The following is a 25,269-nucleotide window of genomic DNA, read 5'->3' on the forward strand; positions in this document are numbered from 1 at the left end:
TCCGCAGCACACTGTGGTCCACTCCATGTTTTAAATTTCTCCCAGCGGCAGTGTCCCGATGACATCGCCGAGGCACGACAGCTGAAGACCAGATGATGGGTCTTCATGACGATTCAAACGATGGGGATCGCCCCAGCACCATGCAGGAGGCAGAACATTTTTCCGGGCACTTCTGTGGACACACCGGGGTCAGTGCAGAAGTCCAAGCCGCTCCACGGCCGCAATGCAGGACGGAACAGCGGCGCAGCCGAGAAGCGGAACATCCCAACATCATGCCGGACGCCGATGTCGATGGCCCGGATGACGCTAGCCCGGTGCAAACTTCAGCCACCATGCAGCTTAAGCCCAAGGGAGACCACCAGTGAGCAGCCGCGGCGAGAAACATCAAATGTCCTCCAAACCAGAACCAACCGCAGCAATTCAAACATAAACATCAGAGAAGCGGTGGAAAACGGCGAAACGACGAACAACGTCCTCTCAGTGGCTGCCAGCAATCAGCAACAGTCCCAATTGTAGCTCTGACTGTTAGACTAGTCACAAACATAAGGAAATAAAATAAAATCTAAATCTAATAGTACATTAACATGATTTGTGGGTGGAAAAGCGGTGAACAGACAACGCCAGCGTCCTCTCCCCCACATTGCCTCAAATATATATATATACAGTTGATTCAAAATTAGTCTAATTGAATTTGTGATGTAGCTTGAATAGTCAATATATTTCCCATATTTGTACATGTCTGATATTAACTGAGAACTATATTTTAAAAAAATAACTACGTGCTTGTTACTAAAAAGGTTGTGAACTAATGTACAATACGATGACAAGTCACGTGACAAAAGAACGAACGACTCAAACTCGAGACTCAAAAGAACTAATCTTTTCTGTTTCTGTTACTAACAGCATAGACTCTATGGGACTAACAGGAAGAAGCATTCCAACTTCATTTTGCAATATGAAGTTGCAAAAGAAAGAATGTTTTGGATCAGGAGGTGAGGTGAACTAACAGAGTTAGACTGCAATAGCCTGACCTAACAACTTATCAATTAATTAAACATTGCAGTTTCTTATAATTTGGCTTTGGTTGCAGTACCCTATAGTTTATTTTTATTTAGTTTTAAAATGTAATCAATGTTTTCATAAGTACTAGATGTGTTGGGCTATTTAACATGTAATTTTGGTAAAATGAACGAAATGACTCGAAATGACTCGAAAAAAGTTTTGTTCATTTTGCTGAACGAGACTCAAAGATCCGAGTCAGTAAAATGATCCGAACTTCCCACTACTATTCCACAGCAATCTCACAACAATTCAGAAATATTATACTTTTGGGTGATAGGTGGATAATTCACATAAATAAAGTTTGAAAATAAAGTTTTTAATGTTGTTTATATGTCTATGTGTTGTTCTTAAAGGTGGACTATGCAACTTTCCATCCACTGGAGGGCGCATATTCTAAACAAAGGTGTAGTTTGATGACGCCAAGTGTGAGCGCAGTATCTTGGGACATGTGGTCTTCACCTCAAAGCCGGTGAAAAAAAGGACTCTGGCAGAAATCATGTTCATGGATGCGGTTATTAACGTTACTGTAGTGTGAAGCAGAGCAGGACCGAGTGTTGTGGAGCTGAGCACGGCCGCTGCAGCGATTGTTATTCAAACACACGGCTCGCGACCACCGGGGCTTTTATTATTACGAGACGGGACACAGTCGCCGGGCGCCTGCACTATTTTCCGGTCATGAATATAAGGTAAAGCAGCTCTGTTTATCATATTAGATACATTTAAGTGTGTTTAAAATGATGTTATGAGGTTACTCTGTGTGTTCACTCGGCGCTGCTGTGACATGTTCACACTGTTAAGAGGAAAGCGCTTCTGCCCAATAAAGCCGTGGGTAACGCAGATATGACGCGATTGACAGGCGACTCGCTCAAACGCTATGCTGAAACGTCCCAGGTCCTTGGTTAAAATAGCAATTTTCTCACAATTTACAAATAGTTGGAAACATCTGGGATATTGTAGGGACTCAACTGAACAAAATAAATCACACTGGCCTAGTGGTTTTTGGATATTTTACTGCAAAAATACTGCATAGTGCACCTTTAATGTGCCAAAAGAGAAACCATGTGCAAATGCAAAAGTCAACAGCATTGCTCAGTATTTGCAGTGAATCCGAGACTGTCTCAAAACGCGGTTTGAAATCGCTTACGGCACAAACTACCTTGTAACCAGTCATGTCAAAGTGTGGGCGGGCTTTAGCATATCATTAACTTTTCTCTAAAGCAAGGGAGGGCGTCTCAAGAGAAGCTCAAGAGAAGAGTTATGCCGGTATATTTTTCTGTGGATATGAAAAATGCATTTCAGTACATTTAGCAATATAGCGGATGAATTATGTATATGATGTGAGTTATGATGTTTTATCTATATGCTTTTCTCCACTGACGTTCTATGATGTTCAAAGCGTTTCAAAGGATGCTGATTTTCAGAAGGCAGACTGAGATGGTGAACAGGAACATGGTCTGTGTAACATTAGCAACACATTATTGGCTGTTTGATAACAGTCAGGCAAAAACTAATCATATTAATTAACGTTATGTGTCCAATGTTGTAGAGAGCGATAATTAAAATGCCTGACACATAACGCTAATTAATATGAAATCAGCATCCTTAGACATATGCAAATTAGCCCCGCCTCCACTCACTCGTACAGGCTCATCTATATATCAGAATGGTAGATGAGCCTGTATGAGTGAGTGGAGGCGGGGCAAAATAATAAATGAAGTAATGGTGTAGTTACATCCAAGCATGAATAAAACTTTAAATATGTAATTTTGGTAATCAAAGTTACGTTTTAAAAGATAAAATTATTGACTACAGAGGGACTTTAAAATATTATGAAGCCATAAACTAACTTTTAGAGGACAATGGATCCAATTTTTTTGCATTCTAAAGCAATCCCACAAAAATTCATAACTATTTAAATTTTTGGTGAATCAGTGGATATTCAAATGGATTCATAATTCACATGAATTAGTTTAAGCTCCTCAAAGATCAGATGTTGTACACTACATAAACTGCTAACAATTACATTTAAAAAAAAAACAGCAAACACAACATAATTAACATCTGAGTTCAAGCCCCAAAAATGAAAATGAATTTACTCATCGTCAACTTCCAAATCTGGGTTTCTTTCTTCTGCTGAACACAAGATAAGATATTTTGAAAAATGTGGGTAACCAAACAGTTGCTGTTTCCCATTACTTTCATATTAAGAAAAAATACTATGGAAGTCAATGAGGACCAGAAACATTTCGTATTTGGGTTGAACTATCCCTTTATGTTATAATGTAATTTATAATACTGTTAACTACAGACATTATTTTACTCAACAAAAAAAGACGTTTGTGATTTTACAGCCCCATAGGAAACTCTCTAGGAAACCAATGGTTTGAATCTGGTAAATACTTCTAGGCTTTAGGACTATGTTTTGGGTTTCCTAAAGTGGATTTTACATCTCTAAACCAGGATAAACATCATGTAAAAACATTTGCTCATTAGGTGGACTACATTGTAAACTTTAAGAAGGGCAGTTTTAAACGTCCCGTTCTTCGCGATTCCATCTTTCAAACTTTAGTTAGTGTGTAATGTTGCTGTTAGAGCATAAATAATACCTGTAAAATTATAAAGCTCAAAGTTCAATGCCAAGCAAGATATTTTATTTACCAGAAGTTCCCTTTCAAAGCCTACAGCGAACGGCCGGTTTGGACTACAGCAGGAAGTGCAGGGATGTAATGACGTCACTAGAACCGTTTGTTGACTAACCCTCCGCCCATAAGAACACGCAAAATAGGGGGCGTGGTCTCGTTGCTCTCCCACGTGGAGAAGAGCGCGCATTCAGCGCTTGCATCTCCCCGTTATGGTAAGAGGCGGGACCTTTCCGGGCAAAGTGCGCTAAGCTGCTGTCCAATCACAACACGGGAAGCACTGGCCCAATCAGAACTCGTTATGTGTTTCTGAAGGAGGGACTTCATAGAACAAGGAAATCATCAGGCCGTTTTTAGGACAGAGGAAACAGCGCTGTACAGATAAGTCAATTGTGTGAAAAATACTGTGTTTTTTTACAGGCGAAACATAAACTCATGTTATATTACACACTGTAAACATAATCAAAGCTTCGAAAACACGCGAAGAACGGGACCTTTAAGGGTGCCTCTGTTGCAGCAGGTTCTTACCCCACAGTACATCTCCTCATTGAAAATCTGTGGAGGAAGAGGAATTCCACTGGTGGGCTTCTTTTCTCCAGGGACATTTTCCCTCATCCACAGCCGATTATCCTCATTTGAAGCGATGTCAAGCTGTGCGTAATCGATTTTAAGTGCCTCAAGAAACCCGACAACATCTTGTTGTTTCTTTTTGATCTGTGGTATTAGTAATAACAGATTGTTGAAGTGAAAAAAGAAGAAGAAAAAAACATTCAAATTCTTCCAAATTCAAAACATGCATCACACATTCCAGATAACAGTATAGTATGCATTTGAAATGTAAATACAGTAATGCTGTCATGTTTTTTTGACATGTACTACAATACATTTAAAAAAAACAAATGAAAAATCCTGACTTTCCAGAAGGGCAGGATTATAACACTTTTTCTAATACCTCAACTGGACCCATAAACAGTGCACAAAATGTGTGTAGACTGGCACTTGCCATAATTGAGCGACCAACAAACGCATATTATATTTTATGCAGGGTTGCCAAGTCCACAGGTTTTCCGGAAGAATTATGCTACTTAAAACTGTAGCCGCGGGTTGATTTTTTTTTCCCTTGCAGGTTTAAGGGTTGACCAGGCACGTGCAGAGGGGGGAGCTTTGGGTGCTCGAGTCCCTGCCCTTTTTCAAAATAAATCAAAAGTGCCCCTCTCAGACAAATATCAATGATAATATTTGTGGTCAATAAAACAAAATAAATTTGACTTATAATAACATGACAATGTGTACAATAGTAACGAATGGCTCAAAAGCCAGAAAATGTCTGTTTATTTTTTCTTATCAGTGGGTCTGAGGCGTTGCCATAACGCGTTGCTATGGGTTGCGTGCGGTTTTACTGGCTGATTTTCCATATGTCTATTCGGAAACGGCTCTCGAGCCATATTTGGTTCTTTCAGAGTGTCTGTGGCTTTACAGGGCAAAATTAAACCAAAAGTTTCTCTCATCATTAATCAAAGCTAATGTGTCGATTTAATCAAAAATCTCTATTATATCATTTTAAATATTACATCATTCATAAATGCCTGTTTTTCTTGTAACGTTACGATTTTTTGATTACAAAAAAAGTTAAAAAGAACATCATGTAATAATAATATTTTACAATATTAGGCAACTACTTTTGTTTTTTGATTAAAGGGGGGGTGAAACACTCAGTTTCAGTCAATCTCATGTCAATCTTGAATACCTATAGAGTAGTATTGCATCCTTCATATCTCCGAAAAGTCTTTAGTTTTATTATATTTATAAAAGAAATATAGGCTGTACCGAGTCTTTCCGGAAAAAACGAGCGCCTGGAGGCGTATCGTGTGGGCTAAAGAATGACGAGCGCGCAAAGCGGTGACGTCCTCAAGCGTGGAGAAACCCATGGCTATCGATCTCAGCTAATAGATATATGATCCAGAATCAGATCTGAGGCTGAAATAAATTGAACAGGAGAAACAGCAACAGCAGGACGTCCGTCTCTGGGGTATGTACTGTATTTAGTGGCCTGTCAACATTTGTGTGTCTTTACTCGCAGTTTATGGAGATCCGCGATGTTGTGAAGCTTCCCGTCATTTCTGCGTTCAAATCGGTTCAAATGCAGCGCTGCCTTCCCGGAATGCTGTGCTGAAGCGTTGAAGTCGCTTGATGTCACCCATAGGAATAAAGTGGAGCGTGGCGCGGACTATAACGACATAAGTGTTCACGGACGACTGGATCTGCAGCTGAGCGAGTGTTTATGGGCGTGCATTTCCTCTCTCGCTCTAGTCACGCGTGCGCGCACCCTACCGGGAGAAGAGCCCGTACGGCCCATACAAGGACCTTCCGCTCTATTAACGTCAAGCCGAGCCATACTCGAAAAAAACTCTCCGAAACTTGTGAGAAACCGGAAGGAGTATTTTTGACACAGAAATACTCCATCAAACGTCCAACATTAGTTTTTGAAACTTTGTCTGTTTAGGATGGGAATCCAAGTCTTTAACAGTGTAAAAAGCTCAGTATGCATGAAACAGCATTTCACCCCCCCCCCCCCCTTAAAATAAATGCAGACTTGGTGGGCATAAGAGACTTCTTAAAAAAAAGAAAATGGTATCCATTTTTTTTTTTTTTTTTTTTTTTACATATTGCCCTTTTTTACATTTGAGCCCCTGCCCCTGAAGAAGTCTCTGCATGTCCCTCTAATGTAGTACAGAGTTTGTACTACATTAGACTAATATATAATGTTAAATATAATGTATAATAATAGTGTGTAATATGTGTGTGTCCTAACAATGCCAAATGTCTAATGTTACCTGTAAAAAGTGTTCTACATTATTTTAAATATATCTAGTCCGTGACAGAGGCAAGCATATTCGTCTAAAATAATTCTGTTTATGTTCAGCTTCAGAATCATGAATATTTTTATTCTGGTGTCTCCATTGTCCAAATCCAAGTCTATTTATTTCCACCCACAATGTAATACCACACTTAACATTTAAAAAAACAGTGCATTTTTTGTTAACCTTTAATGATGTCTTGGAGTATTGCAATAATATTGTATTGAGTTCACGATATGGATCAAATCATGACATGAGGGTATCGTTACACTCTTAGTGGGTTTCATTTTGCATAACAGTGACTGTAAAATAGGTCTATGTATTTTAGGTATGGGAATGGCATATTTTGAGTTTTGATATATGGGATGGTCATGGGCTACTTTAATGGGCTGTTTTTGATTGGCCATTGGGATAGTATTGTTACTCAGACCTGGCAACCCTGTGTAATGAACTTTAAAAAAAGTTATAACCTGTCTAAAGAAAATAATTAGATGACTATCTTTTTTAAAGACAAGCAGTTTATGCAGTCAATCAATCAGTCAGTCTATAGCCTACTCGTTATTTTGAATGATGACCAAAATTTTACAAATTTGTTTTCTAGGTGTTACGACCATGTATTAGGGTAGGTTGTAACAAATAACAACACACTCAATTTACACTGTTCAGGGATAGATTGTAAATATAAGAGTCCATATAGCCTCCCATGATGGCATCCAAGTAGCCTTCATTTTTGTTAGGGATAAAGTTAAGAGATTAGATTGCCTATTTAGCAAGTAAGCCGTATCTCTAAAAACACATAAATCAATACATAAACACGTTACAATCGTCCTGCTGAGTAACAGAAATCATGTTTAAAGGAATCGCTGCTGCTTTCTGGAATGTGATCTCAGGGATATTTAAGGAAACTGGCCGAGCTGCAACTGTTATTAGGTCACTCAGGATTATTTAACCATGCCCGAGTTAAAAGCATGTTCTTTTTTTCTTTCTTTTTTGTGTTTAAAATACACCCGCCGCTGATGATTGCAAACACGCTCTGTATAAAACACAATCTGTATAAAACACAATGCAAATCTCAGTGACCTGTTGAATGACTGAACAATAACACACTTGCTATCTAGTTTCTTACCGCCGTCGATCCCGAGGAGGATGCCAGGAAGACTTTAATGACCATTTTGTAGACGCGTGAGATTAAATAATACGGGAAAAGTGTTCAAAGGCACAGCAAACCACCCCCCTTTGGTTGGAAAGCACACGGCGCTAGTCTCGGCTCGAGCCGCTGGGTGTCTATTTCTGTCCGCAGCGCATCATCGTGCGGCGGGATTGGCGCGTTTGTCCCAGTGCTGTCTGAGCGATTGGAAATTTCAGCTGTCTGTCCACATCAGGAGCTGCTAAAGTTAGTGGAACCACGTGCATATATGGACACAGATGCTGTTTCTCAAGAAACGTGTAATTTGCATCGACAACAAGGTGTTTTGTTTTTGACAGAATGCGCTGAGGCCACGAGTTTATAGGCGTAAATTATGGAATGATTTGTGTGCCATAATTAAACAAACAAATCTAGCATTTTGTAAACAAACACGATCTGCTTTGCAAAAGGAAAACACGACGTGCAAATGCAGTTCGCGCAGATTTTCTCACAAATACAAATCAGACAGATTTTCTCACAAATGCAGTTCGCGCAGATTTTCTCACAAATGCAATTCAGGCAGATGTTCTCACAAATGCAGGTCTCTTCCAAAACAGCAGATTTCAGTCATGTAACGTAATAATTCACTCATCTCACAATTGAGTTTGATACGCGATACTGAAAAACAAGTGAACAAAATTCACTTGTCCCCCTCAATATGGTGGTATGGCCCTGCAGTATTTAAGACAGCAATATACAAAAGATGGATAAATACGCGTCATTGGTCTCAGCTTCGCGCTCGACTGGCCATGATGTGCGACGTCACAGGCGCGGCAGTGCTGATTGTGACGTCACAGGCGCGGCAGTTCTGATCGTGACGTCACAGACGGACAGTGCTTATATAACCCGATCGCGCTGAGCAAGTTGAGTTCGGCGAATATCAGAGTGAAAAATCTGCACAAAAGTGTCACACACAACCGAAGTCTCCCGGTAAACACTTTAAAAATGCCGTTTACAGTAGCGAGACCTGAGGAGATGGAGAGCAGCGACGAAGAGTTTGTGGATGCGTTTGAGTATTTACCTGAGGAGAGCAATCCCAGCATCAGTGCATCAGATCCGGCGGACAACAGCTCGCAGAACAACCCAACAGGTGAGGGATGGATTAACACACATCAACACTGAGCAACGGGCACAGAAATAATACAGGTGACACTTTGGGTGCGTCTAGAAAAAGTTGGCAAGAGCGCTCTTTTAGCAAAAATAGCGTTTGGTTCAATATAGCAGCCGAGGGCGTATTTTGTTGCCATAACAACAGCCGCAACAAGAGAAACCGAGAAACCCGCAGCGTAATTTAATACTACTTAATGTGGGACGAAATTTACTTTTAAGACTTTTTCAGTCGAGTATGTACTTTAAATCTCAAATCTGAGTTTATTTCTAAAGAAAGCGCATATTTGAATATTTGATTTGGCGTTTTCGGAGTTCTGCGATCCAGTCGATCAGCGGCGCTCATCGCTCGTTAACCCCGGCGAGAGCCTTTCCTCGGCTTAACCTTCTGACGTCTGCCGCTGACTGATGTCTCTGTAGTGGCTAAACATGACATATAATTCAAATCTTTGGTCTCATGGATCTATAATTTGTTCCCTGGCAAATCGTTTAGGTTGAGGGCAAAGTGAAGTTTCATTACTTTATGTTTACGCTAACGTTGCTTTATTTCTTCTTATACCTTTTACTCGTACTTTTATAATGGCTATAATCAGTGGTGGAAATGGCTGAAATTCACTGGGCGGACTGTAGTTTGGAAATGTGTGGGGTTTTTTTTAAGATACCTTCTAATTAAGTTGTCCTCAGGTTAAGTGATGGATATGTGAACAGGGATCGTTGTGACAATGTTGATCTCAAAATCTTTTCTGTTTTTATCACATCATTGTCATGTGAACCCATGGGCGTCGGAGGCTAATTAAAAAGTTGGTGGGTCCCAATAGCAGCTGGTGAAAAATATTATAGTTCGGGCATTTTTTTTGCAGGGGGTCTGGGTTTTTTTACATCTGAGACGTTTAAAGACGCCATTTGTCCATTGTTTATTTCTAAAGAAACACGACAATGCATAAAAGGCTCCGTTACCTTGTATCTTACACTATCACCCCGCAGAAGCTGTTTTTGTAAAAATAGGCTAACGATTGCGTCATAACCAACTCTGTCGCACAGTTGAGAAATTACCGTATAGACCTGAGGAGACGCCCGCAGGCAATCTTTTACTGTCTATGAGACAGTCGGGGGGACGTGGAGACATAAAGTCTGATAAAGTCAAGGGGGAAGAATGGGGAGAAGCCCATAGTCACATCTACGTCGTTAAGCTCAGTCTGAGCCTGCGCAGTTCACTCAGCCATCAGGAAGTGAGTGCCCCTAGGTTGACTTCACTATTTCGCCGCTGACGTCAATGGGATCGCTCGGTCCATTTCTTTTACTGTCTATGGTTTGAGGCCATATCTCTTGCCTATATAATAAAAGACCTCAAACCAGTCAATACCAATAGTCTAATAAAAAGACAATATTAATTTAACTGCCATAGAAATCAACAGTTTCACAGGTAGCCTAATGATAATGAACAATTCCATGTCTATTATGCTCCATGTCCAGATAGAAATAGTGCCGTTTACTAAATGATTGATTGGGCCTGACAAAATTACAGAAATCATTAAGTTATTTATCATGGCTATAGTCTAGGGTAAGATGCTTCAAGTTTTGACGCAAATCGATCAAGGACGAGGTTCGAATCCGCCTTTTGCCACACTCGCTCTACTAGCCCACCTTTCCCATCACATATAAAGCGTTTAACATGTTTAACATAAGTGTTTCTAAACAGACGTGCTGAATTAGAGACGATAGTGAGTGGGTCCAATATCATTGGTCTTAAAAAGTGGGTGGGTCTGGTCCCACACACACACAATGGTTCTGACACCTATGTGTGAACCCTAAAGTTACAATTTTCCATCATGCTAGAGATAATAAATGTTACTTGATTAAATAAATAAAATAATAATTGCCATATTCTGCTTGGATACTCATCAAGATGGACATGATGACATACTTTTTGTCTTAAAAGACTTAAAAGAGAACTCAATATTTGCGCCCTGTGAGACGTGTGCACGCCGTACAGAGACAGATCTTCTCACAGTGCGCGCGTTCTCATTCGTGTCTTCTGTCGAATATACCCGGGTGTTGACGGAGAAAATGACTCATCATATTAAACATACGACAGCACTCGCATGCATTAACAGTTAACAAAGAGAGACAGTTTTGCCAACGTTTTTATTTTTTATTATCGCCGTTGTAATGTATCACCGAGGAGCCAGCACGTGTATCCATCGACAGAAACATACATAAAGCATTATTTTCAAGTTAGTCCATATTATAGGTGCGTCATCAGATGTGAGATGAGCCGCGGTGCAAGTGCAAGGCACCCCTGCTCTTGGGGGACGCGGCACCCCGGTTGGGAAACACTGCCTTAACAGAGCTTTATCCATTTAAAGTAACGGTTTCTATTCAGATTATCGGTCAAAATCATTTCAGATAATTTACCCAACATAATCTCATGGCCATGCAAACTCGTACTATTTATACGCATTTCCGTGAGATCGGGCTCAATTTACCAAGGCGGTCTGTTTTGAACTGAAGTTCTGTGAGGAATAATCCGAATAAAATGCGCACAGAATTAAATAGAGAATTACTTCCATCGGCTGCAGTCTGCCGGTAGTGGCTAATCACAAAAAAGTCGACATTGCGCTGCCATTATCACAGAATATTCCACAGCAGTTTTTATCATTATACATTAGGCTACATTTATGTGGCTATTATATTGTAGACTATTGAGTGGCTAAAATATTTTAATTAATTTCCACACACAAAAAAACTTAACCATTCTTTCTCCAACTGGAACTCCGTCCCCCCTCGAAATTCACTCCTCGGACTCCGCCCCATTCTTTAAAAGACACGCTGAGGCGTTTAAAAAATAACTCATGACTTTTTTGAAAACACGGTTTTCTCCATAGGATTATAATGTAAAACAGACGCTGGCAGTTTATAAAAAACGTCAAGTGTAAACACAGCCTAAGCGTAACACAGGGAGACGGACATTTTAGGGTGTACTCACACTAGCCAGTTTGAACCGTGCCCGAGTGCGTTTGACTACCAAAGCGCGGTTCGTTTGACTAGTGTGAGTACTCTGAACCGTGCCCGGGCTCGGCTCGATTAGCCGGCCCTGGCCCGCTTGGAAGAGGTGGGCCAGAGCACGGTTCAGTTGGACTCGGGCGCGGTTCGCATGCAGTGTGAGCGCTAACCGTGCTGGAGTCCGTAATCAAAGCTGCAAAGTCCTTGCTGCACTTCATGAATTTCACGAAAGCACAGCAAGGTTTGTTAACTGTGCTTATAGAAACTGAAGAACAAAGAATGCGCATCAGGTGAGTTTTAACTTTTTACGTTTTTATGAAGCCACTGTAAACGGTATCGTCGTTACATATTACAATGCTAGCTTACTTTGTTGTTAATGACAAAGCCTGATAGTGTCACTGCTAAATACCCGTTATATACAATTTCAGGCCAACGTCTGTATCAATCTAATATCCATTCATCCATCAATGTATTCATCTATTCATTTAGTAATTTATTCATCCATTGTTTCCACCATGTTTCTCACGGACATGCCCCTAACTCGTACAGATCTTCCCACTGGTATTTACGACTTTGTGGTGATGTTCATGTGCGTTCAACTCGTAAAAACTATCTTTACAATCCTTAACTTTATGACTTGAATGCAGCAATAAATAGAGCCTTCTCGCAACTTTCATATTTGTGACCGGAAATACTTAATCGTCGTGGTAATCTTCTTCCTCACCACTCAGGGCAACAGGTAAACAAATGGCACAAGCAACGAGCAAGAGTTATTGTAGCTTACCGGGCTGTTCTTGTTATTCCCAAAAGCAGCCATATCTGTCATTTTATTCCTTCCCTGTTGATGGTGAAGTTAAACGGAAATGGATTCAGCCTATTCAGACGGGATGATGGAACAAACTTTCCTGCTTGTGTACTACATCCCTTTTAGTGCAAAGCGGCATATGATGCACCTCTGTGGGTAAATATAAAACCAATATTTTTTTAACTCATATTAGTTAGAAAAGTCTTTAGTTTTATCATATTTATAAAAGAAAAATACGCTGTAGCGAGTTTTTCCGAATAAAACCAAGCGGCTGGAGGCGTATGGTGTGGGCGGAGCTAAAAAGTCAGGTGCACACGCAGCTATTGCGTTGAGAGCATTTGAATGCTGTGACATTCTAATGGGGCGTTCACAGGACACGAATGAAGGTAATAAAACGCCCTATTCGAGCGTGAACATTTTTTGAGTTTCCTTGCTTCATTTGCGCGTGACATTCACTTCACAACAGACGAGAATTTGCATCATGAGAGGGGCTTCTGCCAGGTGGGTGAATGTCTATTCGCATCTTTGCATTGACGTAAATCACTTGCGCTTAACGCTTCATTCGTGTTAGGTGTGAACGCACCTTGATGGTTTATCAGCGGTAAATATGTGGTAATAAAACATGTTTCTTAACTTGCAGAAAAATACACTAAATGGAGGAAAGGCCTACGGACTGTGAGGAAGGTGGTGATGAAAAGCTTCCAAAACATCACAAACAGAGTGTGTGCTCTTGAGAAGCGTTCACGCACATTCAGACGTGAGTCTGCAGCAGCCACGGATTCACTCGAGACCGAGGCAACGCGTGATGATGCTCAGCCATCGATGAGCACTTCTGTATGCTTTATCCCCTTGGAAGAATTTATTAAAAAGAAAGATAATTTATTATCCATGCAAGAAAAAGATGCAAGAATCATCATGAGGCAAATCTTTGTGGCTCTCAAAAACTCCTGGGATCTTGGGGTTTACCTGCCAATCTATGTAGAGGAAATAGCCATCGACCCCAACACACTCCAGATCAAAATAACTGACACTGCACCTAGGAAGCCAATGAAGAATGTGACAGAACGTGAGAAAGCTTTAGCCGAGGCCTGGTTTAAACGGTGGGAAAAAGTAAAGTACCCAGAATCCTATTTCACTGTGATGTACACGCTGAGTTTGGGGTTTTTCACGTTCGTGGGGGGGTTGTGGTTGGAGTGGTTAGGCGGTGTTGTCGGTGTTTGTGGGTGGGGGGTGTTTGTGGGGAACCCTCAACTCTCACACCCTCACCCGCTCACAGGCCGGAGGTGCTTATGGGACGGCGCTCTACACTCCCAGTCATGGCGTTTGGACAGGTGAGTAGAGAGAAGGAGAGGGAAGCATGAGGAGCAACAGAGACGTGAGAGGGGAGAGAGGAAAAGAAGACATTGTCCTGTTCCCAAAATGCACTGCCATCCGGTCATAGCCAATGGGGTCAGACTCATTCCCCTAAGGCTTGACTCCCCCAGGGTTGACTCCCCCAGGTTTGACTCACCCAGTTCACTGGTTGGTAAACGATACCCAATTGGCACTAAGGGGCCTAAAGTGTGCCAAGAAAACCTCCCCCACACCATTACACCACCTCCATCAGCCTGCAAAGACTGCCGCATACTGGATGTTTTTCCCTTTTCACACTTACATTTAAGACAAAAATATACAAAAGATGGATAAATTAGCACCATCTCACTCAGCTTCGCGCTCGATGTGGATTAACAATCTCTTTTATATGATCTTTTTGACAAAGCTGGTGGGCTAGTTTGACTGTCAAAGGAAGATTTCATTCAAAATATCTCCATTTGTGTGATTAAATGATTCTTTAATGTATTTCTGTTCGCTAATGTTGGGTTATAGCCCAAAAAAATCTGAATTTAAAACAGTGGAGCGCTAAATACATTAAACTGAGGAAAATATCAGCTAATTCGACATCATCTTCAATTAAACGAGTAACTAAACGCTTAATAACATGCGATATTGACAGAAAGATGAAGGTGAAACATACGTTTAAATGACTCTGTAATGTATTTCTGTTCGCTACTGTTGGGTTACAGCCCCAAAAAATCTGAATTTAAAACAGTGGAGCTATACATTTAACCATAGGCGTAATTTTCACTCTTTGAAACATTGAAACATCTTGTTGCACGGATGAACCTAACTAATACAAACAAAACATCTCTGGTTAACTAGAAGAGCATAATTTCATTCGTTTGTTAAATAAGAGGCGATCTGGCGCTCTTGCCGCTGTTATCAGTGGCGCGTGCATGTGCAGTCTACACACAGACGTGTCATGACCCTGGGCTGATCTGTCCGTTCATGTCCTGTCTCTGTCATGTGTTTGTGTTTTGGAGCACTTGGGCTTGCTTAAGTCACCTTGTGCTTTGCTGTCACTGTGGTGTCTGGTCCCACCCCCTTTTTATTCCACTCATTACCTCGTTATTGTTTCACTCTTTCCACCTGTGCTGTACCTATTAGATCTCCTATTTAAGTCCCTCTTGTGTGTTGTCTTGTGCTAGTTCGTTGTTTGGTGTGGCTGTGCAAGCACTCCTCTAGTCTGGTTGTCTGGTATTCTCTGATTTTGGATTTCTGTCCTGTCTTCGTTTGACCAAGCTTTAAGGACTGTTTGCCTTTGGGTCGTCATCTTTTAGTTTTGTTTTCTCTGCTATGCTTCTGATTTCTTTAGATGGATTCCCTCTGCATCTGGCCCTGGTCTCGCTCTCTAACGCTGACCACAGATCTCCTTTTCTGCCCTGCTTCACGTGCCATCTGAGTGCCACCAGCCCTGCCTACTCTGTGCCTCGTGCTGCGCTTCTCCGCCTGTTTCAGGCTTGATAGTCCTAATATTCTTCAGCAGAAGGCTCTGCTATTGACTCTTGTGTTGCCTTTTTGGATTTTTTTTTTTTGTCTGGTCCTGTCCAGATTTTGATAAGACTTGTGACTCCTCTGTTCTGCTGTTTCTATCTGGAGTATTGTTAGCCCGTTTGGGTTGCTCCTGTTATTTCAATAAACTGTATTTTGGTGCCTGCAGACTGAGTCCGTGTCCCGATCTGACAGAACGAACTGGCCAAGGATGGACTCAGCGGGCCCAGATCCTCTTCGATCAGCAGTCACTCAGCTAGGCATTCTCTTAGGCCAGCATGCCTCTCAGCTAACGACCACATCTCGGGAGGTGGAGTTTCTAGGTTCCCAGTTGGCTGACCTGAATGTCCAGCTCCAGGAGCTTCGCAGAGAGACAGCTAGCAGAGCACTGCATTGACATTATACACTGACAACCTCTCTTCTCTCCGCCAGGAGCCAGAGCCTCATGCAACAACCCGCCACCCTATGATGGTAACCCTAATTCTTGTAGAGCATTCCTGTCCCAATGTTCACTGGTGTTTGCCCTGCAGCCCCGTCGTTATGCCATGGAACAGACCAAGGTTGCGTATGTCTTAACACTGCTGACAGGAAGGGCTCGCGACTGGGGTACGTCAGTGTGGGAGGCTCAAGCTCCCTTTTGCTCTTCGTTTGAGAAGTTCCATCAGGAGATGGTGAAGCTGTTTGACCGGTCAGCTCGGGGTGAGGAGGCGGCAGCTCAGCTGGCACGACTTCGTCAAGGAGACCATTCAGTGACCGAGTTTGCTATCGAGTTCAAGACATTAGCGACCTCATGTGACTGGAACGAGGGGTCGTGTAGAGCTATGTTCCGTGCTGGACTCAATGAGGAGATCCAGGATGAAATTGCCACCCAGGAGCTTCCACAAGACTTCGACGCTCTGGTTGACTTGGCTCTCCAAGTGGAGAGTCGCCTTCGCCTCCGACACCGGCGTTTGAACTTCCCACTGAAACCAATTCGGTTTTGCCTTCGCCTACATCAGCTGACCCTGAACCCATGCAGTTGGGGCGCCTGCGTCTCACTCCCCAGCAGAAACAAGAACGTCTCACCCGGGGCCTTTGCCTCTATTGTGGAAAAGCTGGGCACTTTGCCAACAAGTGCCCGTTAAAAGCCAGAGCCCATCAGTAGCTAGGGGGATCCTGGTGGGCGCTTCCCTCACTTCCCCCTCTCTGTCCCGCACCCTTCTTCCTGTTATGGTCCAGTTTGGAGGGTCAGTTCACTCCTGCTCTGCCCTGGTGGACTCTGGGGCTGGTGGAAACTTCCTGGACCGTGGCATGGCAGAGCAGTGGGGTATTCCTGCTATTCCTCTCCCCAGTACCATCTCTGTTCGTTCCCTCTATGATTCTCCTATCACCACCATCACTCACGTCACAACCCCTGTAAGTCTTGTGGTTTCTGGCAATCACCATGAGATCACCGAGCTGTACCTCCTGCATTTCCAGAGTTCTCCAGTTGACCTGGCACCCATGGCTGGTACAGCACGGACCTCACGTGGATTGGGCCAGAAATTCTGTTTTGTCATGGAACCAGTCTTGTCTTGCGTCTTGTATGGGTGCTGCCTCTTCTCCTGGCTCTGTGTTTCCTGTTTTGCAGATGGAGGCGGCTGATTTGTCTGGGGTCCCGGTGGGATACCATGATCTTTGGCAGGCCTTCAGCAAGTCCCGAGCCATGTCCTTGCCTCCTCACCGGCCTTATGATTGTGCCATCGAGCTCCTCCCAGGCACTTCTCCGCCCAAGGGTCACCTTTATTCCCTGTCTGGTCCAGAAAGAGAGGCTATGGACAAGTATATTCGTGAATCTCTTGATGCCGGTCTCATCTGTCCCTCCTCGTCCCCGGCTGGTGCAGGGTTCTTCTTCGTCAAGAAGAAGGATGGCTCCCTGCATCCTTGTATTGATTACAGAGGTTTGAATGACATAACTGTTAAGAATAGGTATCCCCTGCCTTTAATGTCATCTGCCTTTGAACTACTGCAGGGAGCCAGGGTCTTCAGTAAGCTGGACCTCCGTGATGCTTATCATCTGGTCCGGATCCGAGAGGGGGATGAATGGAAGACAGCGTTCATCACCCCCTCGGGACACTTTGAATATCGGGTCCTCCCTTTTGGCCTGACCAATGCCCCAGCTGTCTTCCAGGCCCTGGTCAACGATGTGCTGAGGGACATGGTTAACCAATTTGTCTTTGTGTACCTTGATGACATTCTAATATTTTCTCTTTCTATTCAGGTACACACCCAGCATGTTCGTCAGGTGCTACAATGGCTGTTGGAGAACCAGTTGTATGTGAAAGCGGAGAAGTGTGTTTTCCACACGGAGTCAGTTCCGTTCCTGGGCTACATCATTTCGGCGGATGGCATCAAAGCCGATCCCGCTAAGGTAAGGGCCGTAGCCCAGTGGCCGACTCCAGACTCACGCAAGGCTCTGCAGCGGTTTCTGGGATTCGCCAACTTCTATCGGCATTTCATCCGGAACTTTAGTCAGGTTGCTGCACCCTTGACGGCTCTCACCTCTACCAAGGTACCGTTTAGATGGAATTCGAAAGCCCAGGGGGCCTTTGATGTTCTCAAGTCCCGGTTCATCTCAGCTCCTGTTCTTTCTTTTCCAGACCCTGAACGGCAGTTTATTGTGGAGGTAAATTCCTCTGAGGTTGGGGTAGGCGCGGTCCTGTCTCAGCGGTCCCCTAGAGATGGGAAGGTACATCCCTGTGCCTACTTTTCTCACCGCCTGAGCCCAGCTGAACGGAATTATGAAATAGGGAATCGGGAGCTGTTGGCGGTCAGGCTGGCTCTGGGCGAGTGGCGTCACTGGTTGGAGGGGTCGACGCAGCCCTTCTTGGTTTGGACGGACCATAAGAACTTGGAGTATGTCCGCTCAGCCAAGAGGTTGAGCTCTCGCCAGGCCTGCTGGGCACTCTTCTTTGGCCGATTCAACTTCACTCTCTCGTATCGGCCAGGCTCTAAGAATATCAAGCCAGATGCCCTCTCTCGTCTTTTTGGGGTTCCTGGGGGAGGTGCACTGGCTGATACCATTGTTCCTAAGGAGATGGTGGTGGGGTCCCTTTCCTGGGGTGTCGAGAAGCGTGTGGAGGAGGCCATACGAGAGAGAGAGGTGCCGAGGGGGTGCCCGGATGGTAGGCTATTTGTGCCGGCTGTGTTGCGCCCTGAAGTCCTCCGGTGGGGACATTCGTCCAAGTTAGTCTGTCATCCAGGAGTCCGGAGATTGGACTCCTGGATGGAGATGTTTATAAAGTGTCTTCTTATTAAACTGTTTGTACTCTTACAAAGTTCTCAATGCTTCGGTTTGCATGTAGGGACCCTCATTATGCTACTTTGTTAGTGTGAGGCTATTTTTAGCCTTGTTAGTGGTATTAACTAGCGATTTAATTTTACCACCCTGTGTCTACCCTGTGCCCCATAGACTAGTGTTATAAACTAATCTGTAAAGATAAAAATCTTTACATTCGATTTCCATGAAAACGCATCCCAGAGAACGATCTACTCTGTAACCATCTGTTAATTACCCCTAGGTTAATTTCTCACCGGAGTTGTCCTTTAAGTCACCTTGTGCTTTGCTGTCACTGTGGTATCTGGTCCCACCCCCTTGTTATTCCACTCATTACCTCATTATTGTTTCACTCTTTCCACCTGTGCTGTACCTATTATATCTCCTATTTAAGTCCCTCTTGTTCGTTGTTTGGTGTGGCTGTGCAAGCACTCCTCTAGTCTGGTTGTCTGGTATTCTCTGATTTTGGATTTCTGTCCTGTCTTCGTTAGACCAAGCTTTAAGGACTGTTTGCCTTTGGGTCTTCATCTTTTAGTTTTGTTTTCTCTGCTACGCTTCTGATTTCTTTAGGTGGATTCCCTCTGCATCTGGCCCTGGTCTCGCTCTCTAACGCTGACCACAGATCTCCTTTGCTGCCCTGCTTCACGTGCAATCTGAGCGCCACCAGCCCTGCCTACTCTGTGCCTCGTGCTGCGCTTCTAGGCCTGGTTCAGGCTTGATAGTCCTAATATTCTTCGGCAGAAGACTCTGCTATTGACTGTTGTGTTGCCTTTTTGGAATTTTTTTTTTCCTCCTCTGTTCTGCTTTTTCTATCTGGACTATTGTTAGCCCGTTTGGGTCTTACATCTATACCAAATATCATCAGTGGTTGTATATCAAGAGCAGGGACAGTTTTTATGCATTTTATTTAATGATTTCACCAGAACAAATAGAAAGTCTCTGCAACGGTGTTAAGAGTTTCGGAGTTCGCTGATTGAAGCGCTCGTCTTGTCAGATCGGGACACGGACTGCAGGCACCAAAATACAGTTTATTGAAATAACTTAAAAAAGTGAAAAACATGTATGAGGAGGAGATTATGCTATTGGCTGAGACCTGCGGGGATACACAATTCAATATTTAATCCTCATGGTCAAATCATGGCCTCATGGCCCGCCCTCAGGCTCTCAGCTTGTTCCACCCGCCGTTCCTAACTCTTTACATTTCCAATGGCCTTCTGCTCCCATCGCAATGCAAGCACAAAAGAACCAACAGTCCCTTCCAACATTCGCTAACACTTCTTCTTCTCAGCTTCCTGCAGTTTCAGTAGCTTCAGCAAATGCAAGGCCGCTTCCACCTACAGCACAAGCATATTTGTCTCAAACGTATACCCCTTTTTCTCAGGCTCCCAACAACTTGTCCATCCAAGCTCCGGAAGCAGCCCCGGCTCCCCTCTCTTCCAACCCCCTTCTGCAAACTAAATCTGCTTTTTCTCTCCTCACAGATGCCCGTTCCAGCTAACGCTGTTTCCTCGGAGCCGCCCCCAGTGGCCCAAAACATCCGGGCACAAATCCTGGCAGGTGTGGACATTGACATGTCATCTCTCCTCTCTATGTTTCCCGTGTCAGACACAAACCGCCAAATAGACTGCGGGGATTTTTCCGTCACTTAAAAAAAAAAAAAAACCACACTCATCCCGCTTACTTTCTTTTCCCCAATTTTCTATTGCTTTTTCCTGTTTCACAGAAATAATTTGTTCAGTTTTCCCCCACAGGCGCCGCGAGCTAAACGATTATCTGACGATCATAGCCGAGCTCGCGCTGTCCAACGGGGGAGGACACTTTTACACGTATCACAAACTCTTCGCTGCAAAATGTGCCGTGCGGCTCGCTCAGTCGAATCAGTGCGCCTACTGGGGCGCTCTCGATACAGACCTCCACAGCAGAGTGTTTCTGGGCTGCAGGAACATCTCGTGCGCAGTTTGCAGGTCAGGGGCACATTCTACAACGTCATGCCCCCAGATTAATCCCCGCCCGGAGACTACCCATGCAAAGTCAACAAGCTATGTGCCACGACCTGCAACCAACCCCGCAAACTACGATTACAGAGGAGATCCCTCACGCTTCACAGACAGGCAACCCTGCTTTAATTTTAATACAGGGAACTGCGCCAGACAGCGATATAAATATCTGCACATCTGCAACTTCTGTGGCGGTGCTCATGCAAAATTTGTATGCCCTGTATCTAAATCACTAAATAAAAAACCAAGAAATTACTTATCGACTCCTGTAAACATTTCTCGTCTTTCCGTCGAATTAGCGCACCACCTGGATACCGAATTCACTGATTATTTGCTGTCCGGGCTCGAACACGGCTTCAAGCCCGGCGTCGAATGTCCGCTCTCCCAAAACACCATCTGCAATAATCTACAATCAGCTCTCGCCGAACCCGAAGTCGTAGACAACATGATTAAAAAAGAAGTCGAATCGGGTTTCATGATAGGCCCTTTTGACAATTCGCCTTTTAACATTTTTCGTATTAGCCCCATCAGAGTGGCCACAAGAAAATTTTCAGGTAAAAAACGTCTCATAATCAATCTCTCAGCTCCGCACCATTCCCAGTTTCCCAGTATTAACAGCTTAATCCCCCTCGCCGAATTCTCTCTCAAATACCACGACATAGATCAGGCCATCGATATGATTAAAATCGCAGGTCGAGGCGCTTGGCTGGCAAAACTTGACATCACTTCAGCTTTCAAAGTGATGCCCATCCATCCAGATTCATGGCACCTTTTCGGAGTTCGCTGACACGAGCAATTCTATTTCGCCGTACGCCTCACGTTCGGTTGTAAAAGCAGCCCCAAGATTTTTGACATGCTATCAGAAGCTGTTTGTTGGATTTTGTCAAACAATTATGCCATGCCTCACCTCATTCATCTTCTAGACAATTTTCTAATTATCTCGCCTCCCGACGCCATCTCAGCAGCACATTTCCTCACCGCTCAAAAAGTGTTTTCCGAGCTCGGAATCCCCACCACATCCATGGAGTTTCTCGGAATCATGAAGCTTCATTGCCAAAAGAGAAAATTGATAGGATAATTCTAGTCTCCTCTACTTTTCTAGACCATTCCCACCGTTCCAAACGCGAACTGCTGTCAATGCTAGGACACCTAAACTTCGCAATGCGCATAATTCCGCAAGGACGCCCTTTCATCTCGCATCTCCTCTCACTTGCATCGTCGGTTCACGCGCTAGAGGACCTAATTTCGATAACCAAGTCATGCCGCGACGAAATTAGGTTATGGATAATCTTCCTAAAACAGTGGAACGGATTGTCTTTTTGCCGGACCCCCCTCAGACGTTGCAAAGGGCCCCCCCGATCGGTAATTTTACAAAATTCTCCTCATCCATCGTCCGGTAGGGTTCTTTCCCGTCTGTTGCAGTGAGCCTGGCCCCCCTCAGACGCGGCAAGAGTTTCCCGATTGGTCCTCCAAACGCCCAGCTTCCTTCAGCCAGTAGAACCCGTCCGCCCGATGCATGTCACGGTTCATGGATTCCCTGTCTCACTCTTGGGTGCGTGTTGAATGTAGGTGAGGGCGGAGCCTGGGATTGGCTCATCACGCACCTGTGGCTGATCACCTGCACCAGCTGCAACTCATCACCTTCACCCTATTTAGTCTCTCTGTTTCTCTCTTGTCTTTGTCAGAGCGTTGTTGGATGTTTCCCCTTGTGTCTCCGTGTTGGTTGTCGTTTCCCCCTTCCGTGAAACGCTGGATCCCTTCCCGGATTACCTGTACCGACCTCCCGAGTCACAGCTGCTCACAGCCTGCCCGTGTCGCCAACAGAGCCTCTCTCACTGCTCTGTCTTATCCGGACTTCTTCACTGTTCTGAGTTTTGACTTCTGTGACACTATCCGTCAAATAAACTGAATTACTTGCTTTTGAATCCTGCCTCTGTGAATCCGTTACAGAACGCTCTGACCAACCATGGATTCAGCGAGTATCAACGCCCTACTGACCAGCAGCAACGAGAGACTGGACCAGCAGGAGGCGAACTTAACTGCCACAGGACAGGCAGTACACACCTTGGTGGCACGGGTGGCCGAGCTGACCCAACAGATGCAACAACTCGTCGGTCCCACTGTGCCCGACCCACCGCCGATTCCCCACACACCATCTGCATCACGGCAACCGGAACCACGTCTGCCTACCCCCGAGAGTTATGCCGGTGAGAGCAATTATTGCAGAGCCTTCCTTACCAAGTGTTCCTTGTTTTTCGCTCTTCAACCGCAGACTTTCAACACGGGAAGATCCAAGGTGGCATTCGTCCTCACCCTGCTCTCCGGACGAGCCGCACTTTGGGGAACGGCGGTGTGGGAGAACCAACATCCTTGCTGCTCCTCGTTCCAGACGCTGGCGGCAGAGATGAGAAGGGTGTTTGACCGAGCGGTGACCGGAAGAGAAGCGGCACGTCAACTCGCAGAGCTCCGCCAAGGTAACCGCTCGGTCTCGGATTATTCCATCGAGTTCCGCACCCTGGCCGCCGAGTGCAAGTGGAACGAGGAGGCACAGTGGGACATGTTCCTGCATGGGCTGGCTGACCGCATCCAGAAGGAGATATTCGCCATCGACCTTCCGGAGAAGATTGACGGTCTCATTGACCTTGCTTTGAGGGTGGACGCTCGTCTGAGTCGGCTGAGGTCCAGGATGGAGCCTCAGCATGGGAGTGTCGAATGCCCTCAGGCCAGCGCTACGGATGCGGTCAGCTACACCTTCGACCCGGAGCCCATGCAGGTGGGTCGAGCTCGGCTCTCCCGGGAGGAGAAGGCGAGACGGAGATCCCGTGGTCTTTGCCTGTACTGCGGCGGGAACGGACACCTGCTAGACTCCTGCCCGGTAAAAGACCACGCCCGGCGGTAAAAGGAAGGCTACTGTCGGGCGGGATCTCCGTGGAAAAGACCTCATCCTCCACTCTCCTCCCGGTGAGATTGCTGTGGGCAGCTCAGGATTTTTCCAGCCTCGCCCTCCTCGACTCGGGAGCGGAAGGTAACTTCATTGACTCTGCCCTTGCTCACAAACTTAACATACCCACCATTGCACTCAAGAACACCATTTCTGTCAACGCACTCAACGGACAAGTTCTCCCTGACATTTCATTCACCACTGAACCACTTACACTGATCACTTCCGGCAACCACACAGAACGCATTTCATTTTTCATCCTGGACTCCCCTTTGGCTCCCGTTGTCCTCGGTCACCCTTGGCTGGAGTTACACAATCCAAGGGTTGACTGGGGACAAAACTCTGTGTCTGCGTGGAGTGATAGATGTTATGAGTCTTGTTTGGTGTCTGCTTGTTCGTCTGTTTCTCGTTCTGTTTTTCAGAGTGAGACGGTGAATCTGTCTAACGTGCCTCCGGAGTACCTCGACCTGAAGGAAGGGTTCAGTAAGTCCCGAGCTGCTTCTCTCCCTCCGCATCGTCCCTATGACTGTGCTATAGATTTACTCCCAGGTAAGTCTCCGCCTAAGGGCAAACTATACTCTCTTTCTATTCCAGAGAGGGAGGCCATGGAGAAATATATTTCTGATTCTCTAGCCTCCAAATTCATCCGCCCTTCCTCTTCTCCAGCGGGGGCGGGGTTCTTCTTCGTGGGGAAGAAGGATGGTTCTCTGCGACCTTGCATTGATTACCGAGGGCTGAATAACATCACGGTAAAGAATACCTATCCTTTGCCGTTGATGTCTTCAGCTTTCGAGAGGTTACAGGGAGCATCCGTCTTCACGAAGTTGGACTTACGTAACGCTTATCATTTGGTTCGCATCAGGGAGGGGGATGAATGGAAAACCGCATTTAATACCCCCAGGGGGCATTTTGAATACTTGGTCATGCCTTTCGGCCTTTCCAACTCCCCAGCGGTTTTCCAGGCACTCGTCAATGATGTGTTGAGAGACATGGTCGACCAATTCATATATGTCTACCTGGATGACATTTTGATTTTTTCTTCGTCTCTCCAGGAACATGTTCGACACGTCAGACGAGTGCTTCAGAGGTTGCTAGAGAATGGGCTTTTTGTCAAGGCGGAGAAATGCGCTTTTCATGCACAGTCTGTTCCTTTTTTAGGGTACATCGTGTCATCGGAGGGAATGCGCATGGATCCCGACAAGGTTAAGGCTGTGATGGATTGGCCAAGTCCAGATTCCCGTAAGGCCCTACAGAGGTTTCTGGGGTTCGCCAATTTCTATCGGCGTTTTATTCGCAATTTCAGCCAACTAGCCGCACCTCTGACTGCCTTGACCTCTCCCCGAATGACGTTCAGGTGGTCCGATACAGCCGAGGCTGTATTCGCCAAACTGAAAAGCCGCTTTGTTTCGGCTCCCATCTTAGTCGCCCCTGATCCCACACGTCAGTTCGTGGTAGAGGTCGACGCGTCAGAGGTGGGGGTAGGAGCGGTTCTTTCACAGCGCTCTCCC

The 25,269-nt window shown here is 44.9% G+C and overlaps 1 protein-coding gene across 7 annotated transcripts in view; it reads right to left on the minus strand.

Moving 5' to 3' along the window:
* sh3bgr (SH3 domain binding glutamate-rich protein) overlaps nucleotides 1-8,425 on the minus strand; it is a 37,738-nt gene extending 29,313 nt beyond the window's left edge. For 2 of the 7 annotated variants that reach the window (XM_067450082.1, XM_067450081.1), the window contains exons 1-2: nucleotides 7,686-8,424; nucleotides 4,230-4,415 (exon numbers count right to left, since the gene is read on the minus strand). In XM_067450082.1, coding sequence (XP_067306183.1) covers nucleotides 4,230-4,415; nucleotides 7,686-7,730 — 231 coding nt within the window. In that variant the 5' untranslated portion in view covers nucleotides 7,731-8,424. Of the gene's footprint in view, nucleotides 1-4,229; nucleotides 4,416-7,685 lie in introns of all 7 variants that reach the window. The other 5 variants (XM_067450083.1, XM_067450084.1, XM_067450085.1 and 2 more) reach the window with 5 other exon arrangements.
* Between the last annotated feature and the right edge of the window lie 16,844 nt (nucleotides 8,426-25,269).

Source organism: Pseudorasbora parva, chromosome 8, assembly GCF_024679245.1.
Source record: "Pseudorasbora parva isolate DD20220531a chromosome 8, ASM2467924v1, whole genome shotgun sequence".
NCBI lineage: Eukaryota > Metazoa > Chordata > Actinopteri > Cypriniformes > Gobionidae > Pseudorasbora > Pseudorasbora parva.